General features: G+C 43.8%; 2 protein-coding genes across 3 annotated transcripts in view; one reads left to right on the top strand and one right to left on the bottom strand.

Moving 5' to 3' along the window:
* Positions 1-4,179, top strand: part of Ds (dachsous cadherin-related 1) — a 68,263-nt gene extending 64,084 nt beyond the window's left edge. The window contains exon 16 of the mRNA XM_071791993.1: positions 183-4,179. Coding sequence (XP_071648094.1) covers positions 183-2,493 — 2,311 coding nt within the window. The 3' untranslated portion in view covers positions 2,494-4,179. The remainder of the gene's footprint in view (positions 1-182) is intronic.
* Eaat2 (Excitatory amino acid transporter 2) lies at positions 3,733-14,308 on the bottom strand. Of its 2 annotated transcripts, none has more exons than XM_071791989.1 (11): positions 13,830-14,308; positions 11,876-12,001; positions 11,580-11,787; positions 10,646-10,688; positions 10,311-10,564; positions 9,990-10,223; positions 7,624-7,818; positions 7,368-7,502; positions 6,949-7,057; positions 6,675-6,793; positions 3,733-6,356 (listed from the first exon to the last, which is right to left on the bottom strand). In XM_071791989.1, the coding sequence occupies exons 1-11, from the start codon at positions 14,002-14,004 to the stop codon at positions 6,308-6,310; spliced, it is 1,647 nt and encodes a 548-aa protein (XP_071648090.1). In that variant the 5' UTR covers positions 14,005-14,308; the 3' UTR covers positions 3,733-6,307. The 2 variants fall into 2 exon arrangements, with proteins under 2 accessions (XP_071648090.1, XP_071648089.1); XM_071791988.1 differs by having other exon boundaries at positions 6,659-6,793; positions 13,830-14,150.
* Between the last annotated feature and the right edge of the window lie 1,493 nt (positions 14,309-15,801).

Here is a 15,801-nt window from a genome sequence, read left to right on the forward strand (position 1 = left end):
TTTGGAATTTACCGCAACCTAAAATAGGGTAATTTCTCGCCTCGATAGCAAGAAATTCAATATGGCCGCGGTGACTACCCAGGAGCCTTAAGTCCTGATTTAATCGTTTCTTAGCATTTTGCTTCCACTCGCTTTATTTTACAAAATATCTAGACTATCTCTCAAGTTATTTGATTTTCCAGGTACATGCTGCAGTTGGGCAGCAAGATCGAAAACACGACGACAGGCTCGCTGTTGGGAGACGAGCCAATAATAGTAACTATTATCGTGGAGGATGTCAACGACAATTACCCGCATTTCCTGGAAGAGCTCCATCAAGTATCCATCAAGGAAGACGCTCCACGTGGAACGACCGTTGATGTCCTGCACGCCAAGGACGATGACTTGGCTAACAGCCCGGCGGCCACGTTGGTGTACGACATCACTTCGGGAAATGACGGCGGTCTCTTCCGCGTCGAGAAGGCGACCGGCGCGGTCTTGGTGAACTCCACGCTCGACTGCGATCTCGAGCCCGAGGTCTACAATCTCGTGGTGATGGTCTGCGACAGCGATCCGATTTTGCCTCTCTGTGCGCTCGCCAGACTTCGCGTTCATCTGGAAGACGTGAACGACAATTCGCCCAAGTTCCCGGTTTCCGAGTATCTCGAGTTCGTCGGTGAGAACGAGCCGATCGGCACGACTGTTTTCTCTGCGCGTGCCTCGGATCTGGATCGCGGCATCTTTGGATCGTTGAACTACTCCATTGTGTCCGCCGCCGCCAGCGGATTCTCCGATATTGACGACAGTTGGAAGCTGTTCGCGGTCGACGAATCGGGTACCGTCATCACTCGCGCCGTATTCGATTACGAGCAACGGAATCGGTACGCTCTTACATTGCGCGCTACGGACGCGGGCGACCGTACCGCGGCGGTGCGTGTCAGAGTGGAGATTGACTCGAGAGACGAATTCCATCCACAGTTCACCGAAAGGATGTACCGATTCGGAATAAGGAACAGTGCTCAAATGTTGCCTGGCATGGTAATTGGTCACGTGACGGCGACCGATCGCGACAAGGGGCCCGATGGCCGGGTCGTGTATCAGTTAACATCTCAGCATTCTTATTTTAAATTGAATCGCACGACCGGTGCGTTGATCGTGAAACAGAAATATATACACAACGAATTGTTCAGATTAGTGATCAACGCGAGTTCCGGTAGGCAGGGTTCTCTGTCTAACCGGACGGTGGTGGAAATTACGCCGATGGACGATAACGAGCTGAACGGAGCTAGAGGAGCTACCGCTCTAGCGACGCCGACGGACATTGGTTCGAATATGGCCGTGGCCACTTCGGGTGGCTTGGCTGATTGGGTCCTGGGTCTGTTGATCGCTCTTCTTCTTCTCATTCTCGCGTTTGGTGCCATCTTTCTCTACCTTCACATTCGTAATCGCCGTCACAAAAAGCCCGGCACGAAACCAGGTCTGAACGGCGAGAGCAACGCTACCGCGTCAAATAGCTACGTGGACCCGAGCGCGTTTGATACGATCCCAATCAGAAGCGTGACCGGAGTCGGAGCGAGCGGAAACGGTAGTTCCGCAAGTGCCGGGGGAGCGGGTGGCGGCACGTCTTGCCAGTTTGCCCCTCCGAAGTACGACGAAATACCTCCTTATGGAACATCCAGTCAATCTGGGCAGCAGCAAGCTACGTCCGAGCTTTCCGGAAGCGATCAATCGGGTTCTTCCGGCAGAGGCTCCGCCGAGGACGATGGGGACGACGAGGAGATCAGAATGATCAACGAGGGCCAGCAGACTGGTGATTCCGCGAGCGACCTTTCGGTTCACAATACTCAGGAATATTTAGCTAGATTGGGCATCGTGGATCCTCCAGCTGGCACACCTAGGAGACCTCCCGAGGCTCTGCCCCTGGACAGTTTGCATCTGTTTGAGGATGAAGCGAGCACCGAGGCGGATATAGCGACGTTGATCTATGGTAAGATTGGGGAACCCGGACGAGCCACTTCTGGTCTGGAAGTACCAGGTGGGCCGTCGATGAATGGTTCTCTGAGCTCAATCGTGCACAGCGAGGAGGAGCTCACTGGCTCGTACAATTGGGACTATTTATTAGACTGGGGACCCCAGTATCAACCGCTGGCTCATGTATTCAGCGAGATTGCTAGGCTAAAAGACGACGCCGCCAGCGTTCAAAGTGGAAATTCCGGCAGTAGCGGCAAGACCAAGTCTGTACATAAAGCACCACCGCCGCCGTTGCTCACGTCCGTCGCTCCAAGGTCGCTGGCGGCACCCGCGTTAGCGAGAGGAATTCTACCGAGGTCGCCGATCAGTCATGATGCCTCCACCTTCCCTTCCGCCGCACTGAGTCCAAGTTTCTCTCCCTCGTTATCACCCTTGGCTACGAGAAGTCCCAGCATCAGCCCTCTCGTACCACCCGCCACCCAGAGATCCAGTCAAAGTGCCAACCGAGTGATTCCTGTTGCTGACGGCGAACTAAGGATCTGAGGATATCCCGATTTTAATCCGGTATACTTCGCGTACAAGTTTTAGTGTTAATCCAGTGATGACTCGCGCCGGGAAAGCGATATCGGATACGACATTATACGCAGTGTCACGTATAACGCGAATAATATTTCTGTTAATATATACGTTGTTGAAATGCGATTGATCAATGAATATATGTATATTGCTCTCTCAGACTGTGCGAACAACGTAATCCGCAGGTGTGGTATTAACAAGTGATTTTAATTTAGTAATTTCAATTTGATCGGCCACCGAGAGAAATCGTGGCCAAATCGTTTTCCCCGTCACGCGCAAACGCTACCTTCCCGCAATTAATTGTTAGTTATTAATTATATAAACTTTATAGTTTCGATTCACCGCGAGGAGCGGTACGAGCGACTGTGAGTGAAACAGAAAGCGAGAAAGCGGCGATTGCGCCTTGACAATTCCGTATCTGCTATGTAACACGGACGCGTTCTTCGTTCCGATCGATAGCTAACTGAAAGCAAGTACTTTCTGAACGGAATATTGTAAATATCCGCCGGCTGCGACGGCGTTTAGTCATTAAGTAGCATTGTAAATAATAATCCATGAAAATAAACGACGATGTTGTCATAATCAAAAAAGATAGACTGTCTTTATGTAAAAACCGGAAGCCGGATGATCGCGCCGTGCTCATCGAGCCCACTCCGCGTGAATGTGTACAGTAAATCTAATTTTATATATGTCGAATCGGTCGATACTACGACGAACATGGCGCTATCATTCGAATTGATAACGAAAACGCGCTATCACGAGCGAACTGATCACACACTGGATTTCGTGACGGCGCATCTCTAAAGGCATCCATAATATAACGTTCGTTGATTTAATTGTTACTTCGTCCCTGTCCCCCGAGCGCGATTTCGATGTAACGGGGGATGGAATCTCAGCCCGATACATATATACTTACGCACTGATTATATATATATATATATATATATACAAATATATGTCATATTTTGTATAAATTGTTCTCTGTACAAAGACTTCCGAGCTGAGGGCCTTACTGCGACGTGGGCCTTAAATAAATGAATTTTTTAGGAGATTGTTATTTTTTTCTATCACATTCCAACATCTCCCTTAAATAATTGATTTAATTACTAATTTTGATTTGTCATTTGAAATATATTATTTAACAGGAAATCAGGAAGAGGGAAAGCGACAAGGATTGTTAATGAATATAATGAAGAAGACCAAATGTTTCCACGTATAAATTCGCTTTTTGTTATACAACACGTTGAGCCTTACAAGTATACACGTATTCTTCGGATTATTTTGATAAGTTTATTCCATGTTTCCTCCGCTCGTTTTACTCCCGTAGCCACACTACGTAGTATCCCTCATCTTTCAATGCTTGAGCATAAAACGCGCCGAGTAACAGGAGCACCCGATATATCACTTGAAAGAACGAGATATTTTAAACGAAATGAAATAATTGTAATTAACAAAATTAACATATCATAATTAAACTAAAAAGAAAATAATTTATTAATTATAATTAGCAAGCTTTTCTATTTTTATAAATTCCAATCTACTTTATAGTCCCCCTCTATTATTTATTTTCGTAATCCATTTTGATATGCCATTTCGATGTTTATGGCAAAATATATTAAATACCATTTACAATGTTTAATTTCTAAGTATCTTTACGGAATGCTTGCTTTGAATATTCAAATTAAAAGAATCCGATTTTGCATTTACTTTTTAGTTGGCTCATTTTTAACAACAGAAATTGATCCTCTCGCAATAAATGCGTGCACAAAATGATATTATTTATTCCGAAAAAATTAATTTCTAACGCGCTGCAAAATTGATATGAATAAATAAACATTAATAATTCCAAAAAATAATAATACTATATATGTACTCGAACAGTTTGTACATTTAAACAGTCTCTACGATAAAACACGTATCGACCTACCTATCTAGTGCCTAGTATTAGCGAAACCATGTAGGAATCGTTTACCCATTATTACGTCTAGCAAAAAACGGTATTATCATATGGTATATCCAGTCTTGTTGGCGCTCACAATGAGCTGCGCTATTTAAATGTTCCGTTTTCTTTGTCATTCATAGAAGAATTAGTATGATCTTCCACGTACGGTTGAAAAACACGAACTTGTTTATTCTAAGCTACGGTCTGGACAACATTATATTGGAAGGTACGTTATATTCTACGGCAGGGAGCACTAATCGAAGAAGAGTGCAACGAGATAGAATCTTGGACGTAATTGTAATTAATAGAAATCAACGTTATATTGAAAGCTTCAAATATCTTTTGTTCCCAGTTTGTGAAAGAGAAATTTTCTTTTTGGAAATTGGAGATAGCTCGCTGAAATGGGTATAAAGCGTTATCTCCGATTTTAAACGAAATACACGTCCAGGGTTTCGACTTCTGTCTCGACAAGCACTCTCTCGCAAAAACACTCGTCTTTCAAAAGCAGAACACATAGGAAGGTTCTATACACCAGTTTCCGTCAATTAAATGGTCCGATAGTTATAGATCGATATGACTTTTAAAATCTATTTAAAGTTCTACCCGCTTGTAAAAGTCTTCTTTGCTGTATCTTCAGCGTGGAGTTTGTATTAATCTCCGCTGGACACGTAGTATACGTATATATTGTGTTGTGTACTTTTCTTAATTTCTCCCCTCCCCCCTCCCTTGATTCGAATTGTGATCAGTGACGTGATTGACCCGCGATACGCGAAGCAAGCGGTGTCTTTAAAGTGTAGTTCTAAACTGTATTCTAGTAATAACATTGTAGGGCAATTAAAACGTATTTGTTTTATCCTAGATATGTGTAGTATGCACATAGCTACCTATAACACAGTTATCACATCAAGCTCCCTCTCCCTCCCCCCCCAATACCGTAAAAAATTTCTTTGTCTCCGATAGAATAGCTATATATTCGTCGCGTCACTGATGACAGTCAATGCTCAATCCCCGGATTCGGAGCCAGGATGTTCTAAGTCACATCGAGAAGCGTCAGGTATTTGGAATCGGCATCTACATTTACGCGCGACGAACGCGCGCTATACACCCGAAAAAGAAAGGAGAACTCAGGCGACATTTTACTTTCATCGCGCCTGCCTGTTTGGCGCATATCGAAATAAGGCACCACATTCGACGCTGTTTACACGATCGATCGTAGAAACGATCGCCGGATTCTTGACGGTGGTGGACGATCGAATTGATCCACCTCCGGGGTTTCGCTAGGGGCGAGTCTTTAATCTACGATCGTCATCTGTCGTTTATTCGAATGTGAGTCGGTCAATCGGATTAACGTCTTACTAATCCAGCCTGATCCCTCCGGGGGTCGTTGAACGACTTATAATCCCGACTTTTTGCCTGTACAACATCCAGCGTAATTATTACCGTCGTCGTGGCGATAAAATGCGCTGTCCTCGAGTCTTTGGAAGCCTCGATTCGTAATTTCAGTGTACGTCTATCAATTCATTCTTATTGCTGTGCCTGCATCACATAAAAACACGTGCTCCATTCTTATTGACTGCTGAATATATCTTCGTGTCTTCATTGGCGATCATGTTTTTCGCGCGAACCCCCTTGTCTCGTTGGTGTAGAACTCCTTGCGGAAGATCTCTATGAAACTTCGAGGATTGTTTAAAACAATGAGAAATAGAGGAACTGAATACGCCTTTGGCGCAGAGTACGTTTTTGATCCTCGTTGAACAATTCAAACAGACGGCAGAGTCGATTTGCTTGCTGATAAGATTCTGCGACTCTTTAAAATTATTTCGCGGGGCTAACCGTTAGTCAAACGGTCTCTTCCGTCACACTTCTCGACATGTGCATTATTCCGAAGCTGAAAAAAAAGGAGAACGGTTTGTAGGATCCTCTCGTCGCTCAACACTTGAAGACTTGACACGGAAAAAAATACACAGTTGCCCCATTTGCCTAATATTACTTTTACGATGAGGGAGATCTAATGAGTGAAATGAGGATGAGCTTTACGAAGCTTAGCTATAGCTTTGTTGATCTTCATTTTTTCCCCGTCAAGTCTCTATTTGCTAATCGGCAGACAAATTAGCGATTCGCAAAGCGATGTCCATTTAATGAATCGACATGATCTTAAAATGACCGTACAAAGTGATAGCCTAGCCCTACCAACAAGCGTGTTTACTTGGCGATCCCCGTTATCCGCGCGTCGTCTTGCATCTCAACGACGACGGTGTCAGGATCAGGTACCCTGTTAGCGGTAAGACATCCATTGGCGATAGTGGTTGGCAGCACAGTCTCCGACTAAAATTAAATTGTCGCGCATTGTTATGGTATGCCAACGTAAAAATAAGGAACCGCGTTTCACACGTAGAAGCAAATGGGACGAATTATCGAGTGAACATTAAACACGTTTTTCTAATTTCAGTACATAATTAATTATAATTTGTCTATTTTACTTGGTAAGCTGCTGCGTCCAGTGCCATCAATTCCTTTTTCGAGAGCTGTTCGACAACTGCAGCGGCGTAACAATCTCCTAGCATGTTATTGGTGGTCCTTATCCGATCCCTAATCGATAAAATTATATCCGTGTTAACAATTACATGTATAATAATACATTTGCATTCTTCTATATTCTATTTATATAACAATTGCATATATAATAATTGTTGTTGTAGCATTCTTTATTTAAAATGTTTCGTTGATTGTAAAGAATTGTTTTAAGAAGTTTATTATATTTATAATATTCCTTCTACTATAATTCTCAAAAATGAGACTTAGCGTGACGAAATACTTTATATCTTGCAACATTGTAATGCGTATCGTAAGAATAGGATATATATATTATGAGTAAAAAAATATTTTATCTGACACTCACACAAACCAGTCGATCGCGAATAGAAGAGAAACGTCATTAACAGGAGCATCAATGGCGCTTAGAACGACCAACAGCAGGACGAGCGCAGCGCTTGGTACCGAGGCCGACGAGACGGAAGCAGCGGTGGACGTCAGACTTCGCAAAACGAGATAATAATAAAAAATAAAGCGAAGTAGCGGCAAATAAAATATGATTGAATAAAATTTTTCGGGGTTGATTCGACAAAGTAACTCATTGGAAGGCAAAGAAGACTTACATAACTGTGATGATCTCTCCGAAGCCCAGGTAGATACCGTTCATCTGGGCGATGAATATGCTGGCAACGGCGACGAAGAGTGCGGTACCATCCATGTTGATATTGCAACCGATCGGCAGAACGAATCTGGTGACTCTAGGGTCGACTCTGAGCTTCTCGGTCATCAGACGAAAAGTCACAGGAAGTGCGGCAGCCCTGTACAAACCTGCGTTAGCAAAAATCGGGCAAAGCACTCTTCCGTTGATGGTAGAAAGATTCGCTCCGCGTCGGCTGTCGCTGCAAGTCCTGGTGGTCATTCTGGCGTAAACTTACGGGATAGATATATAGCGGCGGTTTATTTATCGATAGTTTCTCTCAGAGACGTAACCGACCAAGGCTTGAATCGAAACAGAACGAATATGTATAGGGAATCGCAGAAAAAATATACGAACGAAGGAAGAATACTCGGAATTAACATCGGCGCATTATTAACTGCGGATAGTAGAAAGAGTGCCAGAACAACTGCCAGAATGACCGTGAGAACAACCTGAAAATCAATTGGGATTAGCTTAGATCACAATTCGCCAAGGATCGCCGGTAGACCGCGTGTCATCCGCCCATGGATCCTACAACAGACAATCGTATGGTACCTTCATGTTGCGGCCATCAATTACTTACCAAGCGCTACCCTCGGTCTCTCAGAGTCAAAACCACCTGCAAAAGGCCGCGTGCAGTGCGTGTTCTAATACATCATCATGATATTCATACAGTCTCTGTTCAGATACACTGAGAACAGTTTCTCAGTCAGTCACAGTGTACGCACAGTTGTACGCTCTCTTCTGGAAACAGTTAATCCACAGAGAAAACAGATTGAGTTAGATACAACCGTATAAGACCTAGGTGGATCATAAACAATATTGAGCTCTGCTAAAAACAATAATACCAGGTGGGAAAGGCGAGAGGGGGTGTGGGGATGTTCGGGAAATAGGAGTAATCGGGATAGGGTACAGGGTAATTTTTATTTCGTGTGTATCAGACGTATGTTGGACTGCTGGGTGAAAGAAAGAAAGGAAGGATCTCAGAGGTGCAAACTGAATTCGATTCGTAAGTGCGAACTGAAAAAATGATCGTTGCTTTGCGTGACTCTCAAAAATGAATTATTTCAAGAGAGACAAATAATCGCACGTCGTTCAGGACGTCGTACAGCCGTCGTTCAGGACGTCGTACAGCCGGTCATCGACATCCTCGTCGTACCTGCAAGAGCGAGCTCGGCACAAGCAACCAATATTTTTTCAGTTCCGCCAAATCCATTGTTAAAGAACGACGTACTTAAAATTAATCATATAATTTGGCGTGGAAGTCTCCTTTGGCTCGGCTTCTTCTTCCTCTTTCTCGCTATCGGCGAGGGAAGAGCTCGAAGATACCGATTGTGGGAATCCTTAGAAGACTTCCACGCCGCGAATCAGTCCAGGTAACACGGAGTCAGCAGATCGCCGGTTTGGGCAATATCGTTTCGTCGATATAGTTTCAATTTTCGCGAATAACGCAGTCGTTTAAATGTCATCTTCTAATTTCTCATTTGCGGTGATAATACGTTATTTTTTTTTTGCGCGACGACGAAATTCCGTTTGCGTAACACCGTAACAATCTAGCTACGAGCTTTCGGAAGTTCGTATTGGCTTGGTGGTCGGGAACCGGCAGTATCAGCATTCTAAGTGCTACCCGGAACTGCATACCTCTTTCCCTCTTTTTCTCTTTCTCATGTGGCATGGCGAGCTCTCCTCGCAAGCAAACATTAAAAGAGATTGTCACGTATTGAGGAAAGACTAACAGGATAATTCAGGAATTGGCCAGCTCTTCCACAACGTGTTTTTTTATTTTTTGTTTTATATATATTTATATATATATAGAAACTAAGCAAGAGGATTATATGAAGCAATTTTGCCGAAAGTTATGTAAAGCTGGCTTAAATAACTTGGAAAGGGATATCGGGATTGTGGCCTCGCAAAGCCTCCACACAGCTGGCTGAAACATATTGTCTCCATCAATCGATTCGATCAATATATACGTCTTTCATCGATCACGTATCACTCATTGTCTATTTCGTTTTACGGCGTCAAAATGTTTTGACATCAACTACTCGCACTATCAATCGCGCGACAGACCAGCTCCATTTCGCGTAAGCATAGAAAGGTCCGCGTGACAAGAAATAAAAGAAATGAAAGGAAGGAGGTATAGAGACGGAATGTCGGCGGGAGATAACCGATGAGAGGGACGGATGCTACGAGGTGTCAGAAAATACGATCACAACGTTGACCGAGGCCCTGTGAGGCAGGCGAAATGGATTCTCTCAAGGTCGGGCTCGGGTTCGAAGATCGACGACTCACGTTGATGCCATGGCGAAGGCGGTGAGGGTACCCTGGGCCAGGCCGGCGTAGAATTTAAAGGGGTTCTTTCTAACGAAGGCCGCATATATCAGCTGCATGATCACCAGCTGATAGAAAAAGACACCGATCGCGATCGTGACGATGAACCACGCCAGCTGCGACATCACCAGCACCAGGTCATCCACGCCGAGTATTTTGCCCGCTATTACGGAGGTGATGCCGATTGGTGTCATCCTGGAAGCAAGATATTTTCCATTCTGCTGCGTTACAAAGCGACGTGAAATCATAAAGCGTCGTTTCTAATTCTCAGGGGACACTCACCACATGACGGTCGAGACCATTCGCATGATGACCTCGAACACAGCCTTGAAGAAGTCTATGACGACCTGACCTTTCTCACCGAGCGTTCCCAAGAACGTACCGAAGACCAGGCAGAAGAAAACTATACCCAGAGTATTCGTGCCGCTTCTGTACTGTACCACTCTTATCAATTCCTCGTCTCCCAGGACTGCCGTTGGTAACTGGTCGGTAACGTTTTGGAAAGGTTGCTTTTTCGGGACGTACACCGTGTGCGCCTATAATAACATCGTTATTTAATATCGAGTCAATTTTATTTCGATTTTATTTCATATCATAAGAATGAGGCGTATCCTTACTTGTTGGAAAGCTGCTTGAAACAAATTGTCCGGAAACATGTTCCTGCGAAACATCAACATAAAATTGTACATATTTCAAATATTACTGAATACATTAAATAAGTGTAGACAATATCTTCTGTGTACTACACGAGAGAAGGCTGTATATTTTAAAAATAGCGCCTTTCCCGCGGCCTTCGTTATATTCATAGTCGTTACTACATTGATTAAGTCGCGGCGCAAGCTCTGGCGACTTTTCAATAAAAACGATCTTACGTTGCGTCACTGGAGCGAAACAATTGTTAAATGGTTTCCGATAACCCGAGCCGCGATATCTAGATTTTAATACAATGTTCGGAGAATCGTGCTGAGCATTGCGCGACTTTTAAACAGAGTAGTTTTTTGAATGCGCCTCGCGTGAATAAAATACGCACGATCGATGAACTATTTTCGTCTCGACGAATAGTATCCGCGATCACGATGAATTTCGTTTAGTGGAGTTTACGGCTCGTGAAATGCCACGACCTTAATCCGACTTACAATTAGATAACTATGTTACCGCGATGATTCAGCAACGGCGGAGTAAAGAGGAGTATCACGCGGATCGATATTATTTCAATGTCACGTTATCATTGTCAAGCACATTTCTCAAAATTTTCGCAATGGAATACGCCGCAGCGGAAGCGACTGACCTATTTTTGTCGGGAGACTCGAAAGCAGCGAAAATATATAGTTCGACAATTCTCTAACTGCGAAAATTACTTAAACGCAATTCGAAAGCAAACACATCGGAATTGATTAACATTATTTTCCCACCGTTTCATATACCTTCAATTGACCTTCACACTCGATTATCTCCGTTTTCAATAGGAAAACTTCCAAGTGAGTCTACGTACATTATTGATATTGACAGAATCGATATCGGGCGATGAGAGATATCGCAGACATAATTTACCTTCCCAGGTCGAGCAGGCTGTCTAATATGTTAACGGCTCTCGCGTGATGCGAAGGGCCGATCGATTCCCTGATGCCGGGATTACCGGGATGAATAAGGAGGACTAGGGCGACGCCGAGCACGGCGTTGAGCAAGGACGTCAGTATGAAGTATACCAAAGTCCGAACGGCGATCATCCCGTTCATCCTGGCGTTTAAGCTCGCTGAACCTGATATACGTAAAAATAATTAAGATACATTCGACGTATCCTTTACTTTACTATAGGTGCGTGGGACAATCTGAAAGAGAAAGCTCACCTGATATGAGGCTAGCGATTACCAGAGGTAAAATCATTAGCTTTAACAATCTCATGAAGAGCTCTCCCGGATAACTGATTAGCATCACCGCGTCGTCCCCAAGGTCCAGAGGTCGCAAGCCAAACCCTGCGAGGAGATATTATTAAATTGACTCGCGATTCTGCGCCACGATATCTGTATTTTTCCCATTTTCTCGTATAAAACATTTAAGAATTTCTTATGGGACGCTTGCCCTTGAACTATATTTAAATTTATTACATGGCTTGTTATCCGATCGCGAAGAAAGGGCGTCGCGGTTGACGAAAAGGTGAAGGTTTGAGCGATTTCTTTTCTACCGGATAATGCGAGATTAGTTGCATAAGCTATCTACGTCCTGCTAAAGGCCATAACGCGTATACGCGTCTTCCCAAATGAATCATTTATCGCGACGGACGATTGTGTGGAGAATAGGTTCCGTCAACATTTGTGAAAAAAATAGGAAAACGAAAGAAAAACAATGTAGAGACTGACGTGTAACCTTGAATCTTTTATCTTTGAATAAGGAAGGATATGAATGAAAGCTTTGATGTAGACTGATCTATCGAGCGGCATCGTATAAATTATTACAATGCTATCAACGTTTCCACTTATAGTAAAATATCTATGGACGCTGTATGTCCGCCGTATCAGCTATACCGAAGCTGGAAATGGAATTTTGTGCAGATGTAACACCCACCTGATCGTTCTATTAATATTTTGCTCATCGTTAAATTTATTCTTATGTGCCTACATCAAATGTACAGATTTATCAAGTAATTAAACGGTTTAATAAAATGTTTTTCGTGTTATACCTTCAGTTACAATTAAATGAAATCGCTTCATTTCTCTGACGTACAGCGTAAAATAATAAAATCGATTTTCACTTAATTAAATGTGATTCAACGTTTATTAACATTCGCGGATAAATCAAATGATATATTCATGATATAATATTTATACACGATACGCTATGTTGCAATGAAATGAAAATATGATCTCTATTAAATTGGCTTCGAGATTGAATCGACATAATGAAATTTTTTAAGTGAACCTTACGTCGATGAACAGCAACTTTTAACAAGATAAAAGGTGTTGCTTATTTTTACGTAATCGGAATGATAATTTCGAACTGGGTCGGCATACGTGTAAAATCGATCTATGAGCGAAAGCTCACTCGTATTACATTACAAGCATAAAATGTTTTTTTTATCGTGTCACTGTTCACCATTACTATTTCTACAAACGTTTGACGTGTTACAGGCATTCATTTGATCCACGCGTGTACTTAGTTTTTATTACGGAGTAAAAAATGTAGCGTACGTTTGTAAAAGCCATTAATTTAGTTTTCTGATCGACTAATTTGTACGAATTTATCGTCATACAAGATCTTTGTATGAGCGTAAAAAGCGACATTAAGAAAGGGCAGTCAGTCGTTGATGTGACAGAAGAAGAATCGCCGACTGAAGGATTGCTGTGTTGCGTTGAAGAGATTAAAATCTAGATAATATGGAATTAGTCCCATATAGAGCTGCTAAACAGATTGTACGTATGATAACTATCGCAAATGGCGGTCATAATTTACAGCTGACATGTAAAGAAACGAAATAATGAAACGTGATGCGATTGATGATTCGCGCGATAAACATTTTACATCGCACAGTTATTATTTTCTATTTAATTCATATTTGATTCATTGTGTCTTTCAACATCAGCAACACACGCAAACAGTAATTTAGTGTACAATGTAATACAAAATCAAGTGCTGTTAATTGTCTCGAAGTATTTTCTTCTTTTTTAAATGCAGCGAAGTAATGTTTCTTCTTAAAGTAAATATATTTCGAATCAAAGATTTTTCGCGACTTCTCCAAATGCTCCAATTTCCAAAGGTAGTGTCAGTACATGTAATAAGAAACAAATAAGCATTTCCGTCGCTCACCGAGAATCATGCCAAAGAGTACGCCGGATAGGGTGACCAGGAGCAGCAGGTTCTCTCGCATCCACTTTCTGGTGTCGGCGGTCACCTTGCGGGGACCCTGAGAGGCCGAGACGTCCTGCCCGCCCATCTTGGCGAACAGATATTCGGAGAATCGGGCAGAGGACTTCTCTTCCATCTCACTGGGCCGCCAGCAAGCGGCGTACCAGGGGCCGGTGCTGGTCGCGTACGAACAGGCCGATCCTCCCGCCGATCTCCCCAAGCTCCCTTCTCGCGATCTCTCGCGGCTAACGGCGGGGCCCCGGCAGCACCACGACGACGACGGGTTGCCGTTTTGGGGGTGTTTCGGTAAATCCGTGCGGAAGGACCGATCACTCGCGCCTACCAGACGTCGTAGTAGCCTGGCGGCCTGGCGAATGCCTACTAATTCGAACGTGGTACCGGGATGGGATTTGACTGTCTTCCTAGGTGCTGGTGATAATAACGATCAGTGGCTGTGCTCCGCTGAGGCTCGCGAGACCGTCTGATCTCCACTCGGCCTCGGCTTGTCTGACCTCTCGGTATATGCGTAGTACCCTCTACGACGTGTGCAAAACGACCCGAAACGACCCGTGCGCGCTCCAAGATATGCGTATCTCTCTAATCGTAAATCAAGGAGCTGTCGCGAGGAAACTTGAATCTGTAGGATCCTTGTCACGAAATTGCTCAAGTAGCTCCTTTTCTCGAAAGCGGATGAGGCGTTCGCGCTGTTGCACAAGGTCAGTTATCTAAGAGGGCTTTTGGCAGCCGTTTCTTCAAGTACGACGATCCTGTAGGTCTCTCCTTCCAGTCGGCGCACTTCACCTCGTGAAGCTGGAATTCGAAGGGAGGAACTAGAGAAACCGGGGAATCGATGCGATTCGCGACGGCGACGATGACGAAGAGACGAAGACAGCCAAGATTCAATGGACTGTTCTAATCAGTATTGCCTAGAGCGTAACTGAGCGTGCGCGTGGAGACTTCCGATACGTTTCTCGCGAAGGATGAGCCCCGACTGCCTGGTTACCGGCGGACATTGCCGTATTGATTTGCTAGGATTCCGTATCCCCGAGCGTTCCCCGTTTCTCTCGCCCGGCGACGACGGCGTAACGCCTGCGCGTACTCCGGTGGTTAAGTCGGTCGCGCAAAACGTGGATACGTACTACCCCTGATGCTGTTGCTGCGCGGTGGCTGCATCGCGGTGAGACGCGCGAGGCGCGCGAGGAGGGTAGGGAAAGATCGAGAGATGACGGACAAGGGAAACGGGGTGGAGAACAGGATATGAGAGAGCCTTGACACGCGAAAGTAGCGAAGACGAGGGAAGTAAGGCCGAAGGGCAGAGAAAACTTCGTCGGAGTAGCGAAAATGTATTCGATCTTAAGACGGCTACGAGAAGCTGCGGTTACATTTTACGACGTACTTTATTCTGCGCCGCGGATTCAAGGACTTCGGACAAACGTCGCAGTATTGCAGTTTGTCGTTTAAACGCAATTCTTCGTTTTTCAATCTTAAAATATCCAATGTATCTCGTTTAGCTTTAAAAATGTTAATCCCTTTTTTTGGAGATTATTAAATTGAATTTTTACCCAAGGACGTTACGTGTACGTCATAGCGGTGGCCCTGTGTGGGATGATGCTTATCACGAATACACATGTAGCTCAATGCGCTTATATGTAGTCAATATGCTTATTTTAAGAATGGGGTAATCCAGTTTATTTTAAACGCTTAGCATCTCTCTCGACACGAATTGAATAAAATATTGCACATTATATAAAATCGTTATAACGTGACATATAAAAATAAATATCATCGCTTACTTGTGCTTTTATCTACTTTTTTTGTTTACTTTTAAAATTCCTCCAAATATGCTCGTAACAATTCGACAGCATATTATCAGAATGATAAGTACTAAAAGAAGATAAAAGGAAGAAATGGGAAAATAATTTGTTTTGTATGA

The sequence above is a fragment of the Temnothorax longispinosus genome, chromosome 10 (genome assembly GCF_030848805.1).
Source record: "Temnothorax longispinosus isolate EJ_2023e chromosome 10, Tlon_JGU_v1, whole genome shotgun sequence".
Taxonomy (NCBI): domain Eukaryota; kingdom Metazoa; phylum Arthropoda; class Insecta; order Hymenoptera; family Formicidae; genus Temnothorax; species Temnothorax longispinosus.

Coding starts and splice junctions, on each gene's coding strand:
- Eaat2 (XM_071791989.1), bottom strand. CDS start 14,004: ATGGAAGAGAAGTCCTCTGCCCGATTCTCCGAATATCTGTTCGCCAAG. Junction 12,002..13,829: donor ACTCTTTGGCATGATTCTCG/GTGAGCGACGGA, acceptor ATCTCCTCGCAG/GGTTTGGCTTGCGACCTCTG. Junction 10,689..11,579: donor AGCCTGCTCGACCTGGGAAG/GTAAATTATGTC, acceptor GATGTTTCGCAG/GAACATGTTTCCGGACAATT.